Here is a 27101-nt window from a genome sequence, read left to right as displayed (position 1 = left end):
TCTGCCTGCAAAAGCTGAGCCCAGAGAGTCCTGAGAGCACCCAGAGGTCAGGCCTGCCCATCTCAACTACCTGGGCTGGGTGGGGATGAGGGTGGGGGTGGGCACCCCATCGAGGCGCTGATTCCTGGGGTCAGGTCTGCCAGGCTGCGGGACCATCTGGGTTGGCTGGGAGGGTATGGCTGAGGCTGCAGACTGCGGAGGGTGCTAGCGAGGCGGCCTGTGCAGAGGGGGCTCCCAGGAGGGTGGGCGTGGGCCTGGGCACTGGGACCACAGCACAGACCCAGGGGCTTGAGGTCCTGACCTGGGAGTGATGCTGGAGGACTGGCCTTTGGGGTCCACGCTGCCAGAGAAAACCAATGCCCAGCCCCCCATCTTGGTGTCCAGGGCCATCTGTGGTGGCCTTTGTTCCTGAGCCCCTCTTTGGGGCAGACCCTGTCGAGGGAGGGGATAAAGGTGTGGGGTCCCCGCCACACCATGAGATGGGGTCCTTTACCCTGGGATCTCTGCCCCACTTAGAGAAAGGTCCTGGGCAGCTGATGGGAAGGGTGGAGAGCCAGGGCAGGAGGAGGCTGAGCGCTGGGCGGGGCAGTGATGTTGGAGGAAGGGCCTTCATAAGCCCTGGCCTCCCTGTGGCCGCAACAGGACCTGAGCGGACGGAGCAGGTTGGTGACCGGCCTGAGCCACTGGGCTGGGTGGATGAGCTCCGGTCTGAGGGTGACCCGGACCTTTCAGAGAAGCCGGGAGGAGCTGAGCTCCAGAGGTGGGCGGAGGGCTCTGCCCCTGGAAGGGGTCCAACTGAGTCAGGCCAGGTTTCTGGGGAGAGAAGGATCTGCTTCAGATGGTGGGTCAGGAGGGCCCAGGCACCCAGAGCACCCACATAGCCCCCGGTCCCTTCACAGCCTGACGAGCCCAAGAGCTCAGCCACCCCTGCACTGGGTGAGGGTGGCCAAGGGCCTGAGTGTCCTCTCTGTACTGTCAGCAGAGGCTCAGAGGCATCTTGGGAGGGAGGGGTGCCCCCAGAGGGCTCCCCCATGACCCCAACTCCACCTCCCCAGGCCTCTCCTCCCCACCGAGAGGCCTGCTCTCCCCAGAGGTTCTGCTCAAACTTGGGTCCTACCCCAGCCGCCTGTTCCTCCCTAGGCCCCTCGGCTCTGGCAGCGCCATCCCAGTCTGGTCTAGCGACGAGTGAGTGAGTGCAGCGTGGGTCAGGGCTGAGCTGGCGAGCTGGCCAGCTGGCCGTGGGAAGTCCTGAGGACGGGATGGGGGCCCAGCTGCAGCTGAACCAGCGTCGGGGGCGGGGTGGCTGGCAGAGGGGCGGCTGACCTCTAGCTCAGAAAGCTCTTGTGGGACCTGCAGACGCGGCCACAGTGGGTGGGGCGAGCGGCTGAGGGTGCAGCGTCCAGGGACGTCTGGAGGGGGCACAGTCCCCGCTGTGGATGGAGAAGCTCTGGCTTTGCCATCAGGAGGGGACAGATGGACAGAGGGCTGAGCGGCCTCTCCTTCCCCAGGCTGAGCACCATGGGTGCCCACGTGCACCCCCACTTAGGGGTCTGCCTCTGCCTGTGGCTGGGTGTCACCCTGGGACTTGGCCAGGAACAAGGTAAGGACAAGGGCTGGGGACTTTGCTTTGGCCCCGTGGCGGCTGTCCCGGTGGAATTGGTGCTCGGAGCAGACGGGACAAGACGGCCCAAGGGGTCATCTGCTCCTTTGCCAAGTCTAGGCTCCAGCTGGCTGCTTCACCTTTGGCCTTGTGACCTTTCACCTTGCCTTGGGGAGGCTTCTGTTTTCTGGTTAATTTTTTTAAAACAGGTATTAATACTCTGCAGCTAATTCTCTCATATTAATGTTCTGTTATTAATTATTCCATGAACACCTTACAAACAGTAGAAACCTGCAGTAAGGTGACCCGCCCTGCTTTTTTGGCACGTGGGGAGCTACATTCAAGCAGCCTCTCCCTCAGCCCTTCACGTGGCCTGGCTCTGTGTGGCGCCTTCCATCTGACCACATCTTATAGGGCATTTATTCCATTTCCCTTTAGGGGTCAATGTCCATTGCAGGGTTGTTTGTGACACCCCAAAAGGGTCGCATCTTGACTGAGTTTGTCCCAGGAAAGCTGGGTGAGTGGGCGCTGGGATGGCCTCTGCATCCGGGGACTGAGGCTCTGGAGCCAGCTTAGCCCAGCGTGCAGCCCCTGGGGAGTGAGGGCAGGGCGGCCTCCCGCTGTCCCAGCTCACCCCGTGGGTCACGGCTAGGACCGCTCTGCTCAGGGTGCGGCACAGCCAGGCCAAGGGGAGCCACCTGCTTTCTTATTTTTGTGGCAGGACTTCGTTTGGTTTTGCACCAGGTTGGTGACTGCGCCTGGGGGCGTCCCTCAGTCGGGGGCTTGGACAGGACCACACCAAGGTGGGGTCAAGTCACTCAGTGCCCCCATGACAATGAGTTCAGGACTCTGCTGGGCAGCCCCTCACCAGGTCCCTGCAGGATTCTGGCAGACGCTGCGGGGGCAGCCCTTCCCTGAGGATGGCCCTGTGGAGGGGGCGCTGTCTGCACAGCATCCTGTGTAGACCCCCAACATCGGGACCCGAGAGGCAGCATGGGGTGCCTCCCCCAGCACGTCAGAGGCACGGACACACAGAGGCTCTTCATGAGCCAGAGCTGGGCCCCTGCTCACAAGTGGGCTTTTCAAAGCCCCAGACATTCCTGTCTTTCAGCCTGGAGTTGCAGGGAGCAGCGCCCCCACCCCCACCGGAGGCAGGCTCAGCTGCTCCTGCTCTGAAGCATCATTGTGTCTGCACGGGTGCCCCCAGCCCCTGTCCCCCTCCCCGCGCACCCAGCTCTCAGGGGGCGGCCAGAAGAAGCCCATCTCTGTCCCCATTTTCCAAAAATAGCTGCTCTCATGGTGGAACTCCCGGAAGCTTGCCTGGGAGGTCAGGATATGCCCGGGCTCAGGCCACCACTGCTCCCTGTCCTCCAAGCTGCACCCTCACGGCACCCTCACATTCCAGGGCGCCCACCCCATGGGGCTGTGTGAACCTCGCTGTAACCTCAGCAGCTGGGGGTCTGCAGTAGCCACACAGCTGCCTCTCCCACCGCCCACCCCCACCCAGACTTGGCAGGGAATCCAGGGAGGTGTAGCTGCCTAATTGGCTCAGTGCCTGCTGTCACCTGCGGGGCAGTATGGTGTCTCCGGGATGCTAGCCTCAGCCCGGGCAGGGGGACACCCCTCAGAGAGCCAGTGGGGGTGGTCCTGGCACCTTGGACCCTTCGGAGGGCCCGGGCCCCCTCCAGCCCTGAGCTGGGCTTCATTTTCTCAAGGTCCCCGCAGTAGGGCCAAGGCCTCCTCACACCAGACAGGTCCCCTGGCCCCCCACAGCTGTTGGGGTGGCTCCTGGGGGTCAGTCCTGACCACCCGTCCTGTCTCCCCAGCAAATGGCCGCCTGAAGCTAGCTGTGCTGCCCGAGGACCAGCTGCAGATCAAGTGGACGGAGTCGGAGGGGGGTGGCCTTGGCTACCTGGTGCAGGTGAAGCCCATGGCAGGTATGGCCCTGCACCTCCCCACCCGCTGTGAGGATGGAAGGCGGCTGTGCACGGCTGTCACTGCCCAAGCCTGCGTCTCAGCATCCACGTGGCTGTGTGCCTTGCTGGGGCGGGGCGTGCAGTAGGAGAATCTTACGTTTCCCACGTGACCCCATGCCCGGCACATGCAGAAGGCGCCCAGCTACTGGCTTTTGAAGAAACAGTGGATCCCTGCTCAGCTAGAGCCCTTTCAGGATCCTGCATGTTAGTGGCTGGGAGGGCCTCCAGGGGCAGGAGGGAGGCCGAGGGGTCCTGGAGGCCGGCACAGGCTGGCCCAGAGCTCCGCAGACATGGCCGACGGAGAGCCCATGGACAAGAGTGTCATCGCGGGGACGGGCGGAAAGTGATGCGGGGCCTGAGCTCGCCCCTGGGGGAAGGGGGCCGTCCTGGGCCCACAGTCCCCCCCCCCCCCCGTCCCACCTGCCCTCTGCTCCCAGGAATAACCCCTTGACTTGGGTGTAGTTTCCTAATATTTTCATGAAGCCAAATTCATCTCCCTCGTTTTCCAAATCGTTTATACTTTCCCGGTTTTAGTGAGAAGTAACTGACATCCCTGAGCATATCAGCACAGCCTACAGGGTTGGTTCACATGTGCAGTGAAAGGACTGCAGCAGCCGCCTCTCACAGTGACCCTCTCTCCAAGATACAGCAGAGTGATAGGATGAAAACAGGATTCACTCTCTGAACATCTTCCCTGTGTATCCTAGACCAGCATCAGCCATAGTCAGTTTGGTACATTACAACCCTCGACTGACTTATACCTGGGAGTCTGTACCTGTGCCTTCCTCCAGTCCCCTCCCGAGCCCTCCACCTCTCGCAGCCACAGTCCCATCTCCTCTACGAGTTTCTAGGTTCCGCATATAAGTGAGATTGTGCAATATTGGTCTTAGACCTATTTTTCTTAGCATAATGCTTCCACGGTCCGTCCATGTTCTTAAAGTGGTAAGATTTCCTCGTCTCTGTGGTTGAGTAATATTCCATGTGTGCCTGTCACATTCCCATAGCCATTCGTCCATGGTTGTGGACAGTGTGAATGACGTCAGCTGTGTGAGCAGCGCTCACTGGACATGGCGCTGTGCCCACTGGAGACAGTGATCTAGTTTCCTTCGCATGGACACTCAGAAGTGGGGTTGATGGGCCTAAAGGCAGTTCCATTTATTTTATTTTATCAATCAGCTTGTTCTGTAGATCCTGTTTATTTTTGCTAATCCCCACCCGAGGATATTTTTCCATTCATTTTTAGAGAGAGAGTAAGGGAGGAGGAGAGACAGAGGAGAGAGAGAAACATCACTATGAGAGAGATACATCGATTGGTTGCCTCCTGCACGCGCCCTGACCAGGCTTGGGGATCAAGCTTGCAACCGAGGTACATGCGCACATGCCCTTGCCCAGTATCAAACCCGGGACCCTTCAGTCCATGGGCTGACACTTTATCCATGAGCCAAAACTGCTAGGGCAAGACAGTTCCATTTTAAGTGTTTCGTTTTGTTTTTAAATAGGTTTTTATTCACTTTTAGAGAAGAAGGGAGAGGAAAAGAGAGATGGAAACATCGATGAGAAACATCCATCGGCTGCCTCATGTCCCTACTGGGGATCGAGTCTGCAACCCGGGCATGTGCTCTGACCAATCAAACTGTGACCTCCTGGTTCATAGGTTGATGCTCAACCACAGAGCCATACTGGCCGGGCCATTTTTAATTTTTTTATGAACCTCCATACTGTTTTCCACAGTCTGCATTCCCACCAGCAATGCACAAAGCTTCCCTTTTCTCCGCATCCTGGCCAGCACTTGTTTGTTGATTTGTTGATGGTAGCCATCCTGACAGGTGTGAGGTGATACCTCATTGTCTTTTTAATTTGCACCTCTCTGATGATCAGTGACTTTGAGCATCTTTTCATGTACCTGTATGTACTCTTTGGAGAAATGTTTATTCAGGTTTTTGTCCATTTTTAAATTGGATGATTTGGGGGTTTTGCTATTGATTTGTATGCGTTCTTTATATATTTTGGACACTAGCCCCTTATCAGATATGATTTGCCAATATGTCTCCTGTTCAGTAGGGTGTCTTTACATCTGCTGTGATTCTTTTATATCCTCCCTGGTTTTTAGTCCACTAATCCATAAACCCCCTACTGTGGTCGTAGGTGCGTCTTTCTGTTGCCTCACCTTTGTTGCTTTGTATGTTGAGGCTGTTAGAGGGGCACCGTTTAAATCATGTCTTCCTGGCAGACGGCCCTTCACCACGGAGCTTCCTCCTGCTCGCTGGTGGTGTTCTCACGGAGGCTCTCCCTTCTGTGCCATCGTGTTGGTCCAGGGAGATCTCTTATTCACTTATCTGAGGTGCGTCTTCCAAGGAGCGCAGAGCCGGTGTTGCTCTCAGACAGTGAGACAGACTTGGCCTTTTAATTGAAACATTTTTTCCAATTTCTATTACATCGAATGACCTGCAGACTTGGGTTTAAATATTCATCTTCCTACTTTTTTTTTTTGTTTTGTTACACTCATTCCACCTTTGTCCTGTCCTTTCTTCCCACTCTTCACAGCCTGTTGGGTTTCGTAACGCAGCAGGAGGGGTGCCTGCTGAGCTGAGGCCTGGCGCTGCCCAGCGTGCAGCCCGAGCTGGTGTGGAACTGCAGGCAAAGGCAGTGCTTGCTGAGCTGATGTGTGAATGCTGCTCGCATGGGATCTGTGTCATGCTCTCCCTGGGAAATGTGCTCAGCTCCTGTAAGAGTATGCGGGGAACATGGGAGTGGACTGTTCTCATGTCCAAGGCTCAGACTGCATGAAGTCTGCGTCTAGCACATAGCAGGTGGGGTGCAGCTGGGGGACGGGTCGGGTTGGAGGAAAGAATGACAGACTTCTGGGACAGAGTGAGTGTGAGAACAGCTGGTACTAACACACCAGGACCCCAGAGTCCCCAAGGCCGGGTGTGGTGTGGGCGCCCGAGCAGGGCAGTGTGTGTGCGGAATGAAGAGGAGCCTGGACACACGTGCACACACACATATACACACATGGGATACCCATGTGGGCACACACATATACACGCACTTTGCTGGCCTCACCAGCTCTTTCCAACCCCATCCCAGGGGACGTGGAGCAGGAGGTGATGCTGACCACCAAGACTCCCAAGGCCACAGTGGGAGGCCTGAGCCCCTCCAAGGGGTACACCTTGCAGATCTTTGAGCTCACCGGCTCAGGGAATGTCCTGCTGGCTCAGAGGGAGTTTGTGAGTAAGTCCACTGTCCCCCACACGGGTTCCTGTGTCTGGGGGTGAGTGTGTGGCAAGGAGGCTATAGCTGAGCCCTGGCAATGCTTCTGGGCTGGCAGCCTAGGCCTGCATTTGAGCTCTGCTCCCCATGAGGCTGCCAAGGAGCCTCAATTATAACTCCTGACCCCCCACCTGTCTCCTATGGGATCGGGGGTCCCATGGAGCCTGGGATGTGCCCTTGCAGGGAGGGTTGTGTGGACAGGTCCACAGCCCCCCGAGGCCTCTGCTCCCTGGTAGGGTCCTGACAGCCACTTGCATCTCTGCAGTCGAGGATTTGAGGAGTCACTATGCGAGCAGAAGCAGCTGGAGGCCCCTGGGGGCAGCTCTGGAGCCCACACCTTCCCACATGGAGAGCCTGGACCCTGACCCCCGAGTCATCTTGGCTCCAAGCCAAGACCCGCCCACTCTGGGTGGGTCCAGGTGGGGTGAGGGTAAGTTTCTGGGAGGAGAGGAGTCCAGCGTCTCATGTTTTCTCTGCACGTGGCCAGAACTTTCTTCCTGATATTTGACCTCATGCTCTCTAGCCGCTCTCTGAGGCTCACTCAAACCCACGGGGCAGGTCATTCTCTCGGGTGTCCTCAGGGCCCCAGTGCCTGGTCCCATCCTCCCAACCCCCCAGGTATCCCCCAGCCTGAGTGTTTTAGGTGAGAAGTGACAGCTGTGACCTCCCCCAGGATTTCCTGGCAAGGATCAACGCTCCCCCAGAGGCCCCGGGGGGAAGGCCCCTGCTCAGCTCAGCCCAGAAAGGCCCAGCCGCCCCAGGACGTCTGTGAGAAACAGAGAGGCGCCAGGTAAGACGGCCAGGGCACCAGTCCGTGGCTTGCAGGGGCAGGGCGGTGTGGCCTGGAGCAGGTGTGCCGTTTCCTGCACGAGGTCCTGAGCGCAGGGCTGTCTCCCTCATCAGATGGTCTCACTGCACCTGCCTTCTCAGGAGCCTCCACATGGCCTCTGACCCTGACTCTGGGCTCAGCCTGGAGGTGCTGTCTCTGTGCTAAACTCAGGGGGCCTCAAACCCCAGACAGGGGTCACAAGGCTTTGTCTCTAGAGCTCCTGGGTCCTCAGGACAAGCCCTCAGGCCAGAGCTGAGACCTCAGCCCAGAGCAGGAGGATGGAGCTGTCCGTGGTACTGACCACACCCACTCCAGTCGGTTGACCTGCCTTGGAAGCCTCTGGGTGTCAGCCTCTGTGTGTGTGTGTGTGTGTGTGTGTGTGTGGTGTATGTGAGTGTGTGCGCGAGTGTATGAGTGTGTGTGCATGAGTGTGAGTGTGTGTGCGTGAGTGTGAGTGTGTGTGTGCGCGCGTCTGTGCATGTGTGAGTGTGTGTGCGAGTGTATGAGTGTGCGCGCGCGAATGTATGAGTGTGTGTGCTAATGTATGAGTGTGTGTGCGTGAGTGTGTGTGCGTGAGTGTGTGTGTGCACGAATGTATGAGTGTGTGTGCGTGAGTGTGAGTGTGTGTGTGTGTGTGTGTGCGTGTGTGCGTGTGGCGGGGGGCTGATCTCGAATAGTAGCCCTCACATAGACAAACACACAGTGGCCAGCCATGCCAAGGCTCCTGGAGGGCGGAGCTGCTGGGGCTCCATTAGCTTCTTTGATGGGCTTGGAGGGGCTGGTCCCATGGCCCAAGGTCCACACAGGGTTTCCTGAGTCTGGTGAGATCCAAGCACCTCTGGAACCTGTCCCCCAAGACTCACCAAGGCTCAGCCGGAGGCCAAAACCCTGTGGCCCCAGCCACTCCGCTAATCCAGAGAAGGAGATCCTGGGTGGCTAGAGCCCAGCTCAGAGCAGCTTGGCGTCCTGCAGTGGTGGTGGGCTTCGCCCACACCTCTCCTTCCTTGCCCACCCAGCTGGCCTCCAGTTCCATTGCATGCCTCCTACACCCGCCGACATGATCTTCCTAGTGGACGGGTCTTGGAGTATTGGCCACAGTCACTTCCAGCAGGTCAAAGACTTCCTGGCCAGCATCATCGAGCCCTTTGAAATTGGGCCGGATAAAGTCCAAGTAGGTGGGTTCTGGCCCCATGCCCTGAGGCCCCACCTGGTGGTCCTCACAGTCTCTCCCTGGGTCCCATGCAGGCGTGAAGTGGGCCAGGGGCGGGAGGAGACCTTTATGCTGACTGGTGTGGCCTGCAGCACCAGGCCAGGTGGGGTCCCCAGCTATACTGATGGGACAACTGGCTCCTGGGGGGACATTCTGGTGAATCCTGCGTGGAAAGCAAGGGCTTTGCAAGCATGTGCTCTCCCTAGTGACCCCGGGCAGCCAGGCTGTGTGCATCCTGCCTCCGCCCAGCACTCCAGCAGCCATGCCCGCACCTGTCTTTTCAGGCCTGACTCAGTACAGTGGAGACCCCCAGACCGAGTGGGACCTGAACACCTTCAGCACCAAGGAGGAGGTGCTGGCAGCCGTGCACAGCCTCCTCTACAGAGGGGGAAACACATTCACAGGTCTGCCCCTGCAGCCCCTCCCTGCATGCTGCCCTGCGCACAGCCTCCCTCTATACCCCTCCCAGACTTGCAGATCTGTGCATAAAACCAGCCCGGTGCCAGGCGGAGCTGACCCCCACTCTCACCTTTGTAAATGACAAATCGCCCTCATTTATTTTTTAAAGTTTTTTTTAAATTTTTATTAACTTCAGAGAGAGGAAAAGAGAGGGAGATAGAAACATCTATAATGAGAGGAAATCATCAATGGGCTGCCTCTTGCACGCCCCCTACTGGGGATGGAGCCTGAAACCCCGGCATGTGCCCTGACGGGGAATTGAATCTTGACCTCCTGGTTCATAGGTTGATGCTCAACCACTGAGTTCACCAGCCGGGCTCACCCTCATTTCTTTCTGGCCAAAATGTGGTTTCTGGTGGGTGGTTTTGCTGAAAGTGAGTGTTTCCTCTGGTAGACAGAAGCTTCTGGAAGGGGCCGCCAGTGGGTGTGGGCATGGCCTTGCTGGAAGCAACTCCTTGGAGGTGTCCCCACAACACAGTCTCCTCCCTGTTCCCCACACTGGGGGCCTCCGTGCCTTTGAGGGTAGGGGAGGAGGTGTCCCTGCCCTGCAGACGCCCCAGCCTGGAGGGTCCAGGACTGACACAGTGGGCAGAGCGTGGCGCCAATGGCTGGAGGAGGTTTGGGCGAAGAGGGTGAGAATGGGTGGCGGAGGCCCTGCACTTGATCCCCGTTGCTCCCAAGGCCTGGCCCTGACCCACGTGCTGGAGCAGAACCTGAGGCCTGCAGCTGGTCCCCGCCCAGAGGCAGCCAAGGTGGTGATTCTCGTGACGGACGGCAAGTCCCAGGACGATGCCTGTGCTGCTGGCCGCATCCTCAAGAGCCTGGATGTCGACATCTTTGCTGTGGGTGAGCAGCCGGATCTCTGCAGAGTTCTCACAGCCGTGCAGGTGGGAGTTTGCATGCCTGCTCCGCCCCCTCTGGGGCTGGAGGTCCCCTGGCCTCTCTGAGCCTTAGCCCTGAGTTTGCAAAATGGGAGGACCCATCCCTGTTCTGGGGGCGTGATGGTTCCCACGCCAGGCTCTGAGCACCGCGGGCACCTGCAGGGAGGCTGCAGTCACGGCAGTGGGGCATGGGCCAGTTTGCATGTCTATAAACATATCCCCGCCCAACCTCACCTCTGCACCAGCCCCAGCTGTCATCTCTCCTGGGGCCCTGTTAGATGACCCAGTCCTGGGTCCTGTGGAGTCTTGGGTACCAGGATGGCTTCAATTGTAAGCAGTGACAAGGCTCCATGGGGCCCCTTCCCATTCTCTGGGCCCCGTGGGCAGGTGTGAAGAATGCTGATGAGGCTGAGCTGAGGCTCCTGGCGTCCCCGCCACTGGACATCACCGTCCACCACGTGCAGGACTTCCCCCAGCTCAGCACACTGGCCGGCCTGCTCAGCCGCCTAGTTTGCCAGCAGGTCCAGGGCAGGAGCCCACGTCCTGGTCCAGGTGAGCTGTCAGATGGGGACTCCAGGGCAGGTCACCTATGCTTGAAGCCTGGCCAGGCCCTGCCTCCCCTGTAAGGACTCCCCAAAACCTCTCCCACCCCTTACCCCTGGCCCTGCGTGGGTCTGCAGCTCCCACCTGGGGAACACCTGTTTTTCCTAGAAGTGGCCACCAGGGGGAGCAGGAAGAGTCTCTATGCCAGCTGCCTCTGGCTTCCCCAGGGGCTCTTTACCCCTTGGGTACCATGGCTCTCCCACCCCAAACAGCAACTCGCGGGTGGCTTTCCCCAGAGCTGTGAGCTGGAAACTTGGCCCAGGGTGAAGTTTGGGGACAGAGACTCAGAGTCATCGTGGGTGCCCGCAGGGCTGTCCTCCAGCCCGTGTCCCTGATCTGTGATGCTTTCTCCTGTGGTGCCCCCCTTCCAGTGCCTCTGCCTCCGCCCCAGGCACTCGCCCTGGCCACAGTGACGCCCAGAACCATCCACCTCACCTGGCAGCCCTCGGCGGGGGCCACCCAATACCTGGTGCGGTACTCGCTGGCCTCCCCTAAGGGCGAGGAGGAGGACAGAGAGGTGTGTGACAGAGGGTGGAGGAGGCAGCTGGGCCAATGGGGTGGGGAGCGAGGTGAGCAGGGGCTAATGGAAGTGCCCCCCCAGGTGCAGGTTGGGCAGCCGGAGGTGCTGCTGGGTAGCCTGGAGCCAGGCAGGGACTATGACATCTGGGTGCAGAGCCTGCAAGGTGCACAGGCCAGTGAAGCCCGGGGCATCCACGCCAGGACCCGTGAGTGCCCACCTCCCCCGTCTGCCACCCACCAGTGGGCAGAGGCCTTCCATGGGGTCCCTGTCTGGTGGCCCCACTGGCCTGGCCATCGCCCATGCTTCCCCCATTCACTTGGGGGTGGGAAGGGGAGTGGCTGCTGGTCCCTGAAGCCTTGCTGTGTCCACAGCTCCCCTGGCTCCCCCCACACCCCTGATCTTCTCAGACGTGAGCCATGACTCGGCCCGTGTGTCCTGGGAAGGCACCCTGAGGCCGGTGCAGCTGTTCAGGGTCAGCTACTTGTCCAGCAAGGGCAGCCACTCGGGGCAGGTGAGAGCAGGCTGATGTCCTGTGGGGGAACTGGCGTCCAGGGTGCTGAAGCGTCCACGGGGCCCAGCACCCCAGCTGCCCGCCCTGTATTCACAGAGCACTGACACCGTCCCTGCCCTTGGGGGCCCCAATCTGGCAGGGGTTGGGGGGACATGTGTGAAGCAAAGAATGACGGTGAATGACAGCCCTGATGAGGCTTGGGGCCCGGAGTGCTGTCAGGGGTGTTTGGGGGATGGGGAAGCCCCAGGAGGCCCTGCCATCGTGTGGGAGACCTGCGCCCCCTCCCCATTCGGGGCGAGGCCATGGGCTGTCCTGGGCAGTGGGCCGGGGCCTGGGTCTCCATCTAGGCAGGGGATGCCTGCTCCCAGCTTGAAGGGTCAGCTCCAGGCCCCACTCGTATGGCCCCCCCTCACAGATAGAGGCTCCTGGCAATGCCACCTCGGTCACCCTGGGCCCCCTCTCCTCCTCCACTACCTACACTGTCCGCGTCACCCGCCTCTACCCTGGGGGCGGCTCCTCCACCACGACCGGCCGCCTGACCACACGTGAGTCCTCCGGAGCCGCCGGTGTGCAGTCGGGGCCCAGTCTGAGGAGGATGGGAATGTGGGCACAGCCCCCACATGGAAAATGGGGGTCCCTTTGGCCCCTAAGTGTGACTCGAGTCAGCAAAACCTCTCTAACAGGCAGTGAGGCCCTTCTGATGAGTCACCCCAGGGGGTGGCGCAGGCCCTGCCGTCCAGCCTGCCTCCCTGCCCTCTTCCAGGGAAAGTCCCCAGCCCGAGCCAGCTGTCCGTGACAGAGCTCCCTGGGGGTGCGGTCCGGCTGGCGTGGGCGGCCGCAGCGGCGTCCGGGGTGCTGGTCTACCAGATCAAGTGGACGCCTCTGGGGGACGGGAAGGCCCATGAGGTATGTGAGAGAGAAGACCCCTGCCCATCCCAGCTCCTAGGCTCCACCCAGTGTGGCATCTCGGGACCGGCCTGCCCAGCCCAGCCAGGCCCCGTGGGAGGCCACCACTCGCAGAGTGGACACCTGCCCCTCCTCTCCACAGATCTCCGTCCCGGGGAGCCTGTGCACGGCCGTCCTGCCCGGCCTGGGGGGGCCCTTGGAGCACGAGATCACCATCCTGGCCTCCTACAGGGACGGGGCCCACAGCGACCCCGTGTCCTTCCACTACAGCCCCCGAGGTGACCCCTCAGCTACAGGGGGCGGCGCCGCCCCAGGGCCCCAGACCGCCTCAGCCCCACACTCCCAGGGGCACCCATAGGCAGTTCACCAAGGCCCCAGCCTTCCAGGCAGGTGTCCCAGGGTGGCCGAGGGTCCGAGTCACCTGGTGGGCACAGTGCTCAAGGTGGTCTCAGAGCTGACCTGGGGCCCTGTCTGCCCGAGGTCGCAGGGCTGCAGGTGTGGTACCGGTGTGGGGGGTGTGGGGTGGGGGGTGGGAGGGAGGGTCATGGGCTGTTGGGAAGGTGAGGGTGGTGGGGCTATGGGGTAGGAGGGTGGCGTGGGTGGGGGTATGGCAGGGCGTGCCACAGAGCGTGCTGAAGCATGTTGCTGCCTTTTGGCCCGGCCCTTGCTGACCCCCCACTGCCCTTCAGTCAGCCGGAGCCCACCCTCCAACCTGACCCTGGCTTCTGAGTCACCAAACAGCCTACGGGTCAGCTGGACGCCCCCCACTGGCCACGTCCTCTACTACCGGCTCACGTACATGCTGGCCTCAGGCTCCGGACCAGAGAAATCAGTGAGTCTTGGTGGATCAGGGAGCCATTGCCCCTCGTGGGCCTGGGGCCTGGTGGCGGGGGGAGGCGTGGCCACCTGTCTGCCGCGCGCTTCCGTGGTGAGACACAGACAAAGGAGCGGAGGTGCCTAAGTGAGCAGAGTGCTCGGTGGCGGGTGGCTCAGGGGCTGTGCCCCCAGGTCTCTGTTCCAGGACCCAGGAGCCATGCGATGCTCCCTGACCTGCTGGCAGCCACCAAGTACAGGGTCCTGGCCTCAGCAGTGTACGGAGCAGGCGAGAGTGTGGCAGTGACTGCCACAGGCCAAACGGGTGAGTGGGCATGAAACCCCAGGCCCCAGGCAGCCCCCAGCGCCCAGAACTGTGGGGCCACTCAACCGGGGCCCTTCCGCCGGCGGTAGGCCCTGTCGCTGCCAGCACAGGGCCCGCGCTGCTGTCCAGCAGAAGGGAATCGGGTTTTTGCGTGAAGACTTCGCTGTAGAGACAGCTGAGACCAGCAAAGCTCCCGCTGGTTGGCCAGGCCCCTCGTCCGCAAGGCCCAAAGCTGGGAACCGTGTCCTTGCCCTCTATCTGTGCCGAGGTCAGGGCAGCTGTGCAGCCCACAGGGCAGCTCGCAGACAGGCAGGTGGGCGGGCGCACAGGCCGTGGCAGATGACCAGGAGAGGCGCCCAACACCTGGACGTGGTGTCAGTGTTCCCGGGCCCTGCCCCTGCAGGCCAGGCCCACGCGGAGGGACCACTGTGCTGTGGACAGGCCCAGACGCTGGGAGCCGAAGGCCCTCAGGCATCAGCCAGCCTGGTCACCTCAGCTTCCCTCTGTGTCCCCTCCATGGTCCTGTAGTTTTGGCTTGAATGCCTCTGGGGTCGGGGGCCTCACTGCTCGGTGGACAGCTGCTGCACTCAGTGCCCTTCACGCCCCAGAACACCCTGAGCGCCTGGCGGTGGACCACGCCTGCACCGCCCTGGACGGCGTGCATCCCGGGGGGCGTGTCCGCACACCCTGGCATCTCCCTGGCCCTGCCATTTGGGACACATCGGGGTGGCCAATACCCTGTCAGCGGAAGCACCATGGGGAGTGCTGCCTTCCAGGGGTGGAAGTGAAGACCCTGTGATGACGGGACACCACCCCATCCCTCCCCGTCCCTGAGGCACGGGGACAACAGGCCCAAGGACCTGCGAGAGGGGAGGCAGCAGTTGGGCTCCAGCCCCTCTCCAGCCACAGGAGGCCCACTGCCCAGGGGCTCCTCCCAGCTGACCCTGACCTTCTGTCTCCTCTCAGCAGCCTGCCCAGCCCTCCACCCAGATGGCTCCCTTGCAGGTAGGTCCTGTCCTGAGACAGGTGCTCTCACTCCCGACCCCGACCTGTCCCCCCTCCTCGCGGGCCCCTAGGAAAGGGCCGGGGACAGTACAGGGCATTAGGCGGGCAGGCTCACACCTTTACAGGAGGCACCTCAAGGTTCACAGTCTAGGTTCCTGAGGCTTGTGCAAGGTCACCGTCCAAGGCCATAGCTAGGACTCAGTGGGGCAGAGGCCAAGCGGGGGCCCTGGGCCCTGTGCAGCCCCCCTGAGCCACTGCTGACCAAGCTCTGAGTGGGAGAGGGGCCCCCCAGTCACCTGGCGAGTGTGAGACCCTCCCGCGGCTGACACGTGGCCGCCAGCTGTGGCCAGGCAGCTCTGCCGAGCGGGGTGGTGAGGTGGTGTCAGCAGGGTTCAGGGAGGGGAGCCCGTCCTGTCCTGATGGCTGAGTCTCTCTGGGGTCTTCCGAGAGTGAGCAATGAGGCTGCACCGTTCAGACCCCGAAGCAGGGCAGGCCCACCTGTGACCAGAAGTGGGGCCAGGCGGGCTGTCACTCCTGTCCGCTCCCACCCGGGCGCTGAGCACCCAGTGAGGTGAGCTGCATGCTCACTTGTACGCTCAGCACTGGAGGAGTGGCAGGTGCTCTGAGTGGCTAAGTCCGGTGGGCGGTGAGACTCTGCTGGGCATCCGTGACTGCGGGCCGGGTCAGACAGCGCCCGGGGCGGCCGAGTCAGCAGCAGGAGGAAGGTGGGCACACCCCATTTTGGCGCGGAGCTCTCGGCCTTGGGTGCCCTCTACGGCTCCCCTGCCCTGCACCCTGACACCTGCTTTTCTTTCTCTTCGCCTCCCACCTGTCTGTCCCTGGATCTCCGCACCGTGGCCCTCCAGGCTTTGACCTCATGGCGGCCTTTGGGCTTGTGGAGAGGGAGTACGCCTCCATCCGCGGGGTGGCCATGGACCCCTCCGCGTTTGGCGCGACCAGGACCTTCACCCTCTTCAGGGACGCTCAGCTGACACGCCGAGCCAGGTGGGCGAGCGGGCGGTGGGCTGTGGCCTGGGTGTGGGGCACAGCATCGTGACCCTGGCTGGGATGGAGCGGCCTTCGGTCCTGGCCGCAGGGGCTGTGCCTCGTCCTCAGAGCACCTCTGGTTGAATCTCCCAACAGCCCCGGAGGGAGTTCTGTCCCTTACACCCTGTTATGCGTGGGGAAACCGAGGCAGGAGAGATCTCGTTCCCATGGGTCTGGGCCCTGGGGAATAGCTGTGGCCCCTCCAGACCCCATCCCTCTCAGGCCCGTGGTGACCCCAACCTGTGCCCCAACAGCGACATCCACCCGGCCGCCCTCCCGCCTGAGCACACAGTCGTCTTCCTCCTGCGCCTCCTCCCCGAAACGCCCCGCGAGGCCTTTGCGCTGTGGCAGATGACAGCCGAGGACTTCCGACCTGTCCTCGGGGTCCTGCTGGATGGTCAGTTGGGGGGGGCGAGCGGGGGGGGGGGGGCAGGCTGTCCCTAGGAGCCTCACTGGCTGGTGACCCTGAGCAGATCCTCCAGACGAGGCTCGCGCTGATGCCCCATCAGGAGGCAGGGCTGCTCTCCACACTGGCCTTGCCCCCCCCCCCGCGTGGGTGGGGGGTCTCACTCGCTCCTCACCCTGCCCCGTAGCAGGCAGAAAGTCCCTGACCTACTTCAGCCACGACCCCAGAGCGGCCTTGCGGGAGGTGACCTTTGACCTGCCTGAAGTGAGGAGGATATTCTTCGGGAGCTTCCACAAGGTCCTGGAAGGTTCCGGATAGACCGAAGCCTGAGCCTCATCTGCCCGAGAGCCTCCAATGCCCCCCGTGTCCTGGAGCAGACTCCCCTGGGCCGCGGCCACGCTGGAGCTCTCCTTGCCGGGGGCCGCCTTGGCCCGCCCACCTCTGCCCCTGCGCCCACCTCTGCCCCTGCGGTCCCTCCGCCCCTGCATCCTGTGGGGCCCCGTCCTTAATTTGGGTTGAAGAGCATCCCAGCCCTTTTCTCTGCTCCTGCAAATCCTAGAAGGGCCTGAGCGGGTGCATTTCGTCCATTTCACAGAGGGGAAACTGAGGCCCAGGAGGGGGTGGGGTCCCAGAGACTTGGGGTGGGGTGGGGCCCCCAGTGATGGGTACTTCCTCCCCCCTGGCCAGGGCTGTGGGGAAACTCTGTGGTGTCTCGTAGGTGCACGTGGCCGTGGGACACTCCAAGGTCCAGCTCTACGTGGACTGTAGGAAGGTGGCCGAGAGGCCCATCGGGGAGGCGGGCAGCCCTCCCGCCACCGGCTTCATCACGCTGGGGAGGCTGGCCAAGGCCCGGGGCCCCCGGAGCAGCTCGGCTGTGGTGAGCCTCGGCTTCATCCTGCCTGGCCACTCAGATCCCCAGCCCCTCCTGCCTGAGCCACATCTGGCCAACCGAGCTCCCGCCCTGACTTGTAGCTGCAGCTCCAGATGCTGCAGATCGTGTGCAGTGACACCTGGGCGGAGGAGGACAGGTGCTGCGAGCTCCCTGCGTCGGTAGGTGGGCAAGTGCCACAGGGTCTGGGGGGGCTGGCTGTCCCAGTCATCGTGGTGCTGGGGGAGATCTGGGCAGGCTTCCTGAAGGAGGTGGCTTCTGGGAGCATCTGGGAGGCCCTGGGGACAAAGCAGGCTGGAGCTGGCCAAAACCCAGCACTCAGGGCCCCGCCCCTTTTCTGTGCCTTCCCCATGTACCATGCCAGGCTTGGCCATGCCGGGGCCCGTGTGGCAGTGAGAGAGGGTGTCCTGCCCCGGGGTGTGTGCTGGGCAGCCTGGGGTCAGCCCCCAGGATCAGGTCCCCTCCCCTCCCCCCCAGCCTCCCAGGTGTCAGACAAGATCTGGGAGAGGGTCCATTTAACGATGGGTCTCCTTTCTTCTAGAAGAACGGAGAGACCTGCCCTGCCTTCCCTTCCGCCTGCACCTGCTCCTCGCAGATACCTGGGCCCCCGGGACCCCAAGGGCCTCCAGTGAGTCCAGCAGCCCCTCCCCGACAACATCTGCTGCCGCTGGCAGGTGAAGGGGGCTCCTCCCGCCCCCCTTAGCTGGGAGCCTGGACCGAGCAGCCTTCCCCAGGCCTGCCGCACCCTGAAATGCACTGTACATGGCTGCCTGTCACCCCCAGCCCATGGGGCCCCTCCTGGCAAGTCCCTTCCTTCCCCTGGCCCCTCTTCCCAGCCGACGTGCCCTCCTCTGGTGTGGGACCTAGCATGTCCCATCTTTCCTGACTGGGGTGGAGTTCCAGGACCATCCCGCCTGCAGCAGGGTCGTGACCCCCACCTGGGGCAGGTCCAGCCCCTCTGCACCCCCTGAGGGAGGCTCCAGGGCCGGCTGCAGTGGGAAGGCAGGTCTGTGAGCACTGGCTCTACGCTCTTGGTGCAGCCCTCCCCAGAGAGGCTGCCTGCCCTGAGGCTGCACAGTGGCCAGCGGCATGGAGGCCGCACCCGGAAGCCCCTGCCCTTTACCCGAGGGCCGGACTGGAAGCCAGGGCCATGCTGGGCTCAGCCCTGCCTATGCCTCTGCAGGGCCTCCCTGGCAGGAATGGAGCCTCAGGACAGCAGGGCTTCCCCGGGCCCAGGGTAAGTCCTGGGGAGTCCTGGGGTGCCTGGATCCTACCTTCCTGGGGAGGACCCCCAGCACATTCACCAGAGCACAGCGGGGAGCCCACATGGTCCACCAGCCAGGGGGCTCCCCCCAGGACCGAGGTGCCTCCCCAGGAGGGCCCAGCTCCCCACCGCACCGCGTCTGTCACCCAGGGTCTTGGCGGTCAGTGTGACATTGTACGCGGCTTGGGAGTGACTGTTTTATGAAAATGGCGCGTCCCTGGGGTCGCTGGTTTGCTGATGTTCACACTCACACTCACAGAAAATTTGTTTTTTTCTTCATGGAGTTTGGTGCATTGATATGCTTAATTCACAAAAAATGATTTCAAAGCATTTTCCATGCAGTCTCAGTTTAAATAGTGTTGGTGTCGTCTGCCCCTTAGAGGTTTGGTTTATGTTGTAGTGAGGTGCCCTGGTGTTCGGGGGTTTCTTTACTCCCCATCTCTGGGACCTGGAGAAGCGGCCGAGGCCCAGTTCCTGGCTCTGTAGTAGGGTCGCAGCAGGAACCCCCCAGGGGTGGCCGTGGGTTGAAGACCTCTGTGAACCTGGTCTGGATACCACAGGCCGGCTAGAGGCAGGGTGCTACGGGACCGGGGGAAGGGGGGACTGCAGGAGCGGCCCGGTGCCTTCTCAACAACCCCCCCCCCCCCCCGCAACACCCGTGTCTCCAGGGAGAGCCCGGGCCACCTGGACAGACTGGACCCCGAGGTCCTGGAGGTCATCAGGGGTCACCAGGGACCCAGGGTCGAACTGTCCAGGGACCTGTGGTAGGTGTTGCCTCCCTTCCCTCCTCCACTGCCACCCCCCTTCCCAGGCCCCCAGTCTTCGCCCTGGGGCTCAGTCTATATTTCCCCTCCAGGGTCCACCAGGGGTCAAAGGAGAGAAGGGGGACCATGGACTCCCGGGCCTGCAGGTAGTGGGCAGGAGGGTCTCGGGGACAGGGCCTGCTCTGGGTCCGACTTGGCCCCAGCCTCGCCAGCACCTCTGCTCTCTTCCAGGGCGACCCCGGCCACCAGGGCGACCCCGGGGAGGCTGGCCTCCAGGGTCCGAAGGTGGGGGAGAGGCCCGCTGGGGAGGGTTTCGAGATGGAGGCTGTGGGGTGGGGTTTCCCCTCTCTCTCACCCCACTCCCATCCATCCTGCCCCGACCCCGTGGCCTGGCCAGGGGGGAGGGGAATGCCAGCCCATGCAAGGTGGGGTCAGGCCCTGAACTTGGCCGGCTCACTGCTCTCAGAGTGAGGCACAGGGGTGCACCCCTTCCCAGGAGTGGGCTGCCCTGGGAGGAATGTGTGGGATCCGAGCCCCCTCCAACCCGCCCTTCCTTGGCCATCAGGGCATGAGAGGCCTGGAGGGCACCACTGGCCTGCCCGGACCCCCTGGACCTAGGGTAGGCACCACCTCCCACGTGAGCCCAACCCTGCCCATCCCTACCCACACCCCCTGAGGTTCCTTGGGGCTGAACTGAGGGTGGTCACCCCCACAAGGTGACCTGGGAGTCCTCACTCTGCTGGGCCAGCCCTTCCTGGGCCCTGCCGGGCATGCAGTGTCCTGTGCCCTGGAGGGCTGCTGGAGAGGGGCTTTCTCACCCTGCTGGGCAGCCCCAGTCATGCCTGTACCCCAATTCCACATCGCAGGAAGATGCCAGAGCTCCCGGTGGGCCTGGCTGGGGATGCGGCCGCAGGCCCTTCTCCCTGCCTACTGGAGGGCTGGGGACCCTCCTCACTCAGAAGCACCTTCCCTCCCAAGCTGGCCATTCCTGGGGTCCCTGCTGAGCTCAGTGTCTGGGAGCTGCTCTGGGCAGGGGTCCTGGGCTGCGTGCCCAAGCTGCCCATCGGGGGTGGACATGAGGCACAGCCTGCAGGAATAACAGGCCTGTGGAGCTGGGGACAAGCCATGGGGTCTGGTCTGGGTTCAGGACAGTGGGGACCCGATTGACCAGGCCAGGGCTAGAGGGAGGAGGGGCCAGACTCGCTGGGGGCTGCAGCCTGTGACCTCTGTGTCTCAGCAGGGCTACCCGGGCACGGCGGGAGCCAGGGGGACCAGTGGGGAGCGAGGACCCCCAGGGACTGTGGGGCCCACGGTAAGTCCTCTCCACACCTGGACAGCCCAACAGACAGTGGGGGGAGGGGCACACATGTGCAAAGTCAGCGTTGCTGATACTCAGGGGCCTCCCGCGCCCACATGTGTGTGAAGTGAGGCCTGTGCTGGTGTGCAGCAGGGAAAGTGGGGGGACCCTGCCAGGCCCAAGACAGGCAGGTGGGGGGCAGGTGATAGGCCTGTGGGCTCTAGGGGGCGGGGAGGGATGGGGTTCCAGCAGGTTCCTGGAAGCCAGGAAGATGGAGGCAGGCGAGAAGGGACAGGGATGTGCTGTGTGCAGGCCTGGCTGGCTCAGGCCCGGGGGCTGTTCTCCCGGGGGGGGGGGGGGGGGGGACCCAGCCGTGGGCACCGAACCCATCTGAGAGGCAGGTCTTTGCCCGCTGGGGATTCATGCCTCCGAGCCTCCAAGGAGCAGAAATTGTGCCCACCCTGTGGGGACTTGAATGCCTGGTCTCCCTCCCCAGGGACCGAGCCCCAGGCTGCGAGGGGTCAGGGCTGCCGGGGTCAGGAGGGGGAGGGGGTCAGGAGGGGGAGGGAGTGGCCAGCCCGGGCTCCTCCCTGCTTACTTCCCTCTCCTTTTCCTCTGACTCAGGGTCTGCCCGGGCCCAAGGGGGAGCGAGGAGAGAAGGTAAGTGTGCCAGTGTTGGGGGCCCAGGCACTTCCTGTGCAGGGGGACAACAGCGCCACCCTGCCCTGACTGCGCTGTGGCCCGTCTCCTCATAGGGCGAGCCACAGTCCTGGGCTGCCATCTACCAGCTTGTGAGCCAGGCCTGCGAGTCCATCATCCAGAGTGAGGACCCCGAGCCTCCGGTGCCCCCCGCAAGCCCTGCCCCCCGCCGGCCCTGTCTCTGTCCCCACCCAATCTCAGCAACCAGCCTGGCCTGGCCACTCTTCTGGACAGGCACCAGGGAGCCCTGGGGAGGCAGGGGACTTCCACACCCCCACAGCCCCCGCTCACCCCCCTACCCCCCTGCAGCGCATGTGCGGAGGTTGGACTCCTTCCCCCACAAGAGTGCCCGGCTCCCCATGCCCATCTGGGAGGCCCCTGGGCTCCCTGGAGAAGGGGGAAATGGTGGCTCCCGCCCTGAGGACAGAGGTACTGGCTCCCCCTCCCCAGTGTCCTGGGGCTGGCTGGGTGGGAGACACAGGACCTGCCTGGCTTCCTGGAGTCCTCAAAGCGGCCCCTCCCCCATTCTCCCAGGAAGTCTGAGCTCAGGGCCACCGCTGCCCTCCACCCCCTCTCCTCTCCTGCACCCTCCCACCCCCTCTGGCTGGGGCTGTGGAACCAGATGGCTCAGCTGCTGAGGTGGATGGAGAGGCTGATTGAGGGACTGAGCAGACGGAGCTCGGAGCTCGGAGCCTCAATGGGGAGATGGGGAGGGTGGGGGGAAACAGCACTTCACTGTGGGTGGGGGAGAGGGAAGGGGAGGGGCCTGCCTGTGGGAAGCCCTGCCCGCCAGGGCCCAGACCAGGCTGGCAGGCGCTCTCATGAAGACCCCACCCCATGCCTCCCCCACCAGCCCCACCTCACCCTGAACTTCAGCCACTGAGCCCACAATCGGGGCCTGTTGGGACTCAGGGACCCCCACCCCAAGCTTTCACCCTTGCCAGGCACTCACCTTCCTCTGGGTCAGAATAGGGTCCAGAGAAAGGTAGTGTTGCCATCTGCTGCCCTCAGTCTCAGCCGCCCCTCCTTCTCAGGTGCACCCGCAGCCCTGGCTCAGGTGGGCAGCCCTCAGCCACAGGGGAGCAAGATTCCAGGATCCTTGGGAGGGGCAGGGGAACCTGGCCTGGGGAGAGGAGGTACTGGAGGTGCGTGGGGGCTTTGGGGGAGCCTGCCTAGTGGGAGCCCAGGGAGGCCCTGCCAGGGGCTGCACTCAGGGAGGGGGGCAGTGTGCACCAGGGAGGACACCTGGGCCAGGCAGGCGCAGTGGGGGCCCAGGGAGCACTGGCCGAGGGGCAGGGTCCTGCAGAGGGCTCCCCTTGTTTCTGCCCTGCTCACGGCCCAGATGGGCTCGCCGGACAGTGGGGCTGAGCGGGCTGACCGGGGTCAGCTGTCCCTTGCACCCCCAGACCTGCCGGTCTCCTCTCCCCTCCTGCCAGGCCGTTCTCCCTGCTGCCTGGAGTGACCTGCACCTCTTCCCTGGAGTCTCAGAGGAGCCGGAGAGTGTGGGAGGAGCTGGAGGCGGGCGGATGGGCAGCGAGGGCGGCACCTCTCCTCTGTACCGTTCCCTCCGCCCCATAAACCTCATCATGGAGTCAGACTCCCACCTTCAATCCCACAGTCTCCCTGCTGCCTTGGGGCTCCCCGCCTTCCCTGAAGGCAGGCAGCCCAGCCTGAGCCTCCAGAGCTCAGTGCTGCCAGGCCAGGGCCCTCAGTCTAAGCCACACGCTGGGTCACTGGGTGGGGGTGGGCTTTAAAAACAGTGCCCAGCCCACCCTCAGAGGCCCATGTGTCTCAGCCCCGCCCCCGCAGCCTCCCATCCACACCTGCCCCCCTGGGACTCTCATCGCTATGGGCCTGGCCGATTCCACACCAAGTCCTTTCCTAACCACCAGCAGGATCTGGGGTGGGGGTTCCTTCATGTCCAGTGGCCAAGAGCTTCTACAGAGACAGTGGGGCAGAGGCAGGAGCCCAGCGGGGCGTGGTAGGAGGCTCCAGCAGGGGCGCAGCCCCGAGAGGCCGGAGGCTGGGCCAGCCAGGCGGGACCGGCATGGCAGAAGGGCCGAGCCCAGGGCTCGGGGAGGTCTGGGTTCTTCCAAGAGGCACTGGGAGCCACGGGGCCCCTGAGCGGGAACTGCTGTGACCGCCTGAGAGCCAGCTTGGGGACCTCACCTGCTGTCCACTGAGATGGAGCTGGCTGGGCTGTGGGCAGGCAGGTTTGGGGCTGGCCGCTGGCTAGGCCACTGGTTGGGGGGGACCCCAAGAACAGGCCCTGGGCTGGAGAGCGGGTTCCAGGTGCCTCCAGTAGCCAGGTGGTAAAGAGCAGGTGGGTGGGTTGGTGAGTCTGGTGTTCATGGGGGCAGAAGTGTGGGTACCACCATCGGGGAGGCGAGTGGAAGCCAAGGGGTTGGCTTCCCTGGGGATGAAGGCAGCCTGGCTCGTCCCAGGACTGAGTCCCGGCTCATCTCCGAGGCCGGAGGGTGTGGGTGCAGAGACCACCTGTTGGGACGCTCCAGAGAGAGCGTGGCCGGAAGACCCTGGGCCAGTGGCGTGTTTGGTCAAGGAGCCAGCAGGTGAGGAAGACACCTCTTTATTTAATCACCTGAGGATAGTTTTTGCATTGCTTTTCAGAGGGAGTAGAAGGGCAGGAAGGAGGGGGAGAGAGAGAGAGAGAGAGACATCGATTGGTTCCCTCTCTCACGCCCCAGACTGGGATTGGGGGTCGAACCTGCAACCCAGGTACATGCCCTTGACCAAGAATTGAACTCGAGACCCTTTGGTGCTGGGACTGATACTCTAACCCCTGGGGACACCGGCCAGGGCTGGAGATGCCTCTTGATCACCACGGGGATGAGCTACCATCCTGGGAACGAGGCTGGAGTGGGCGTAGGACCTCTGCTGCCGCCCCGGGCACAGGATCCCCACCTGCTGGCCCAAATGGAGTACGGCCTAGGCTGAGAAAGACATGAGCCTGCCTGCCTCTCGACCCCGACCTGAGCTGTGGGCTGCTGCACAGGGGTCCACGTGAAGCCATCACAGCACACACCTGCACACGCACACACACTTTCCCATACACACCCGCCGCTGCTAACACACATGTGTGCACACGCCTCACACGCCTCATCGTGCGCAGTGCTCCTGGTAAGGTCGGGGGGAGGACTTCAGGGGAAGGTGTGACACCTGGGAGCTGAGCAGGAGAGGAGGCGGGTCCCCACGGCCCCTAACTGAACACTGCGGCGTCTTCTCGGAGGGAGGGTGGACATTAATGGCATGAAAATGGCAGGAAAAGGCAACGGGAAATGTGTGCAGAAAACACACCGGGAGAACACCAGCAGGGTGGGCGGGGCAACCAGGGCCCAGCGAACGCAGCTGAAGGTCAGGCAGGGCCGCCCAGCGCAGAGGACGGAGCACCACCCAGGCCGCGGCTCCCTGGTTAGGGAGGCCAGCGAGCGCGGTGAGTGCTGAAAAGTGGCTTTTTTAATATTTGAGAATTAGAGGAAGTTATGGTCTCAGATCAAAAGGCTCAGAGTGCCAGAGTGGTTGATTTTTTAAATGTATAGTCAGTCACACGAAGCATACGACAGAGGCAGCGGTCTCTAAACGCCCACAGAATGAGGGCCGCTGAGGCAGAGGCGGGAGGCAATGGCCTCCACGTGTTGACGGAAAAGCGCACAGATTTTACCCCATAAAATCCTCACGGAGCGAACAGGCCCCGAGTCTAAGGAGCCGCAGGAGGCAGACCTGTGGGAAGCGAGGTGCATTCCGCAGGAAGGACGGACGGACGGACGAACAGAGTCACACGTGACCTGACACACAGGAAGTGCAGGCTGCTCGAAGAGCCTCGCCCTCCGCAGACCGTCGCCTGCAGCAGCCTAGAATTCTAGATGGTTCCCGCTGAGCAAAGGCGCTAGTTCTGTTGGGGGCCTGTGAGGGTCTCTGTCAACTCCTGCAGCTCTGGAGAAGCACGGGCTCCGGCCCAGGTCCAAGCAGCCTTGGGGAAGCGCTCCTGTGCAGGGCCGTGGGCCAGGCAGGGCCGAGCTGCTCCGCGCGCAGAGGTCAGGGCACATCTGACCCGGGAGGTGAGCTCTCCCTGCGTCCGAGACAGGACACACTTCCTGCTCCCGCGGCCAGAGGAACCAACACGCAAGGAACCAGGAAGCAGGAGATCAGGGGCCACGTTGCCAGGCATCTTACTGGGGAAGGACCGTGTTTTCAACAAATGGTTCGAAACTGCTGGAGGTTCGAATCAGAAACATTGATGCTCTGCCCTTGTCTACACCAGGCACAGAAGTTAATTAGAAAAACATGGTAGCCCTGGCTAGCGTGCTCAGTGATTAGAGCATCAGCCTGCAAACCAAAGGGTCTCAGGTTCGATTCCCGGCCAAGGGCAGGTTTGATCCCTGGCCCCAGTCGGGGTGCACGTGGAAAGCAACCAATGGATGTGTCTCCCTCACATCATTGCTCTCTCTTCTCCCCCCCGTCGTTTCCACTTTCTCTCTAAAAAAAAAAAAATCAACGGGGTGAGGATTAACAAAAGAAGAAAAACATGGTAACCCTAAAGATGAGAAAGCTGTAAGCATTCTAGATGACAGAAGGCAGGGGAGGGGCGCATTCCTAAGCCCAGGGCGGCAAGGATCTCTTACACAGGATCCATACAGCAACAGCCATAGAAAGAAAAACTCAGACACGGCCCCGCATCAGCGCGAAAAGCTTTTCTTGGGAAGATGCGGGTGGTGAAAAGTACCATCACGCACAGGGAAGGAAGTCTCCCACAGGAGGACACAGGTGACACACACCCTCTAAAAGCCACGCGACCCAATAATGAGCAAACGTCCAGCCGACACCAACTGCAGAGCTTCGGGGGGAGTGGGTGTCCCCGGGAAGGCTCGGCACCCCGTGACCTAGTGACCCCACACAGGTGTGTGCCTGGGAGTGCTCGGCACCCCGTGACCTAGTGACCCCACACAGGTGTGTCCCCGGGAAGGCTCGGCACCCCGTGACCTAGTGACCCCACGCAGGTGTGTCCCCGGGAAGGCTCGGCACCCCGTGACCTAGTGACCCCACACAGGTGTGTCCCCGGGAAGGCTCGGCACCCCGTGACCTAGTGACCCCACGCAGGTGTGTCCCCGGGAAGGCTCGGCACCCCGTGACCTAGTGACCCCACGCAGGTGTGTCCCCGGGAAGGCTCGGCACCCCGTGACCTAGTGACCCCACACAGGTGTGTGCCTGGGAGTGCTCGGCACCCCGTGACCTAGTGACCCCACGCAGGTGTGTCCCCGGGAAGGCTCGGCACCCCGTGACCTAGTGACCCCACGCAGGTGTGTCCCCGGGAAGGCTCGGCACCCCGTGACCTAGTGACCCCACGCAGGTGTGTCCCCGGGAAGGCTCGGCACCCTGTGGCCTAGTGACCCCACGCAGGTGTGTGCCTGGGAGTGCTCGGCACCCCGTGACCTAGTGACCCCACGCAGGTGTGTGCCTGGGAGTGCCCGGCCCCTCGTGACCTAGTGACCCCACGCAGGTGTGTGCCTGGGAGTGCTCGGCACCCCGTGACCTAGTGACCCCACACAGGTGTGTGCCCGGGAAGGCTCGGCACCCCGTGACCTAGTGACCCCACGCAGGTGTGTCCCCGGGAAGGCTCGGCACCCCGTGGCCTAGTGACCCCACGCAGGTGTGTGCCTGGGAGTGCTCGGCACCCCGTGACCTAGTGACCCCACGCAGGTGTGTGCCTGGGAGTGCCCGGCACCCCGTGACCTAGTGACCCCACGCAGGTGTGTCCCCGGGAAGGCTCGGCACCCCGTGACCTAGTGACCCCACACAGGTGTGTGCCTGG

The 27101-nt window shown here is 62.7% G+C and overlaps 1 protein-coding gene across 1 annotated transcript; it reads left to right on the top strand.

The window, feature by feature from the left end:
* The first annotated feature begins 1339 nt into the window (after positions 1-1339).
* Positions 1340-22884, top strand: COL20A1 (collagen type XX alpha 1 chain). Its single transcript, XM_059707486.1, has 36 exons — positions 1340-1600; positions 3427-3537; positions 6664-6807; positions 7112-7276; positions 7520-7636; positions 8692-8850; positions 9170-9289; positions 10026-10190; positions 10613-10777; positions 10937-11013; positions 11151-11345; positions 11430-11553; positions 11720-11859; positions 12275-12404; positions 12623-12765; positions 12908-13043; positions 13455-13597; positions 13774-13903; positions 14870-14908; positions 15775-15913; positions 16210-16352; positions 16549-16658; positions 17080-17238; positions 17334-17411; positions 17792-17878; positions 18434-18487; positions 19183-19278; positions 19371-19424; positions 19510-19563; positions 19844-19897; positions 20519-20590; positions 21200-21235; positions 21331-21397; positions 21584-21703; positions 22309-22419; positions 22711-22884. Exons 1-36 carry the CDS (start codon positions 1474-1476, stop codon positions 22734-22736), a joined length of 3990 nt encoding a protein of 1329 aa, XP_059563469.1. The 5' UTR covers positions 1340-1473; the 3' UTR covers positions 22737-22884.
* Positions 22885-27101: the final 4217 nt, after the last annotated feature.

This window comes from Myotis daubentonii, chromosome 8, assembly GCF_963259705.1.
Source record: "Myotis daubentonii chromosome 8, mMyoDau2.1, whole genome shotgun sequence".
NCBI lineage: Eukaryota > Metazoa > Chordata > Mammalia > Chiroptera > Vespertilionidae > Myotis > Myotis daubentonii.
The sequence above is the reverse complement of the archived record's forward strand: the minus strand, read 5'-3'. Positions and strand labels throughout refer to the sequence as shown.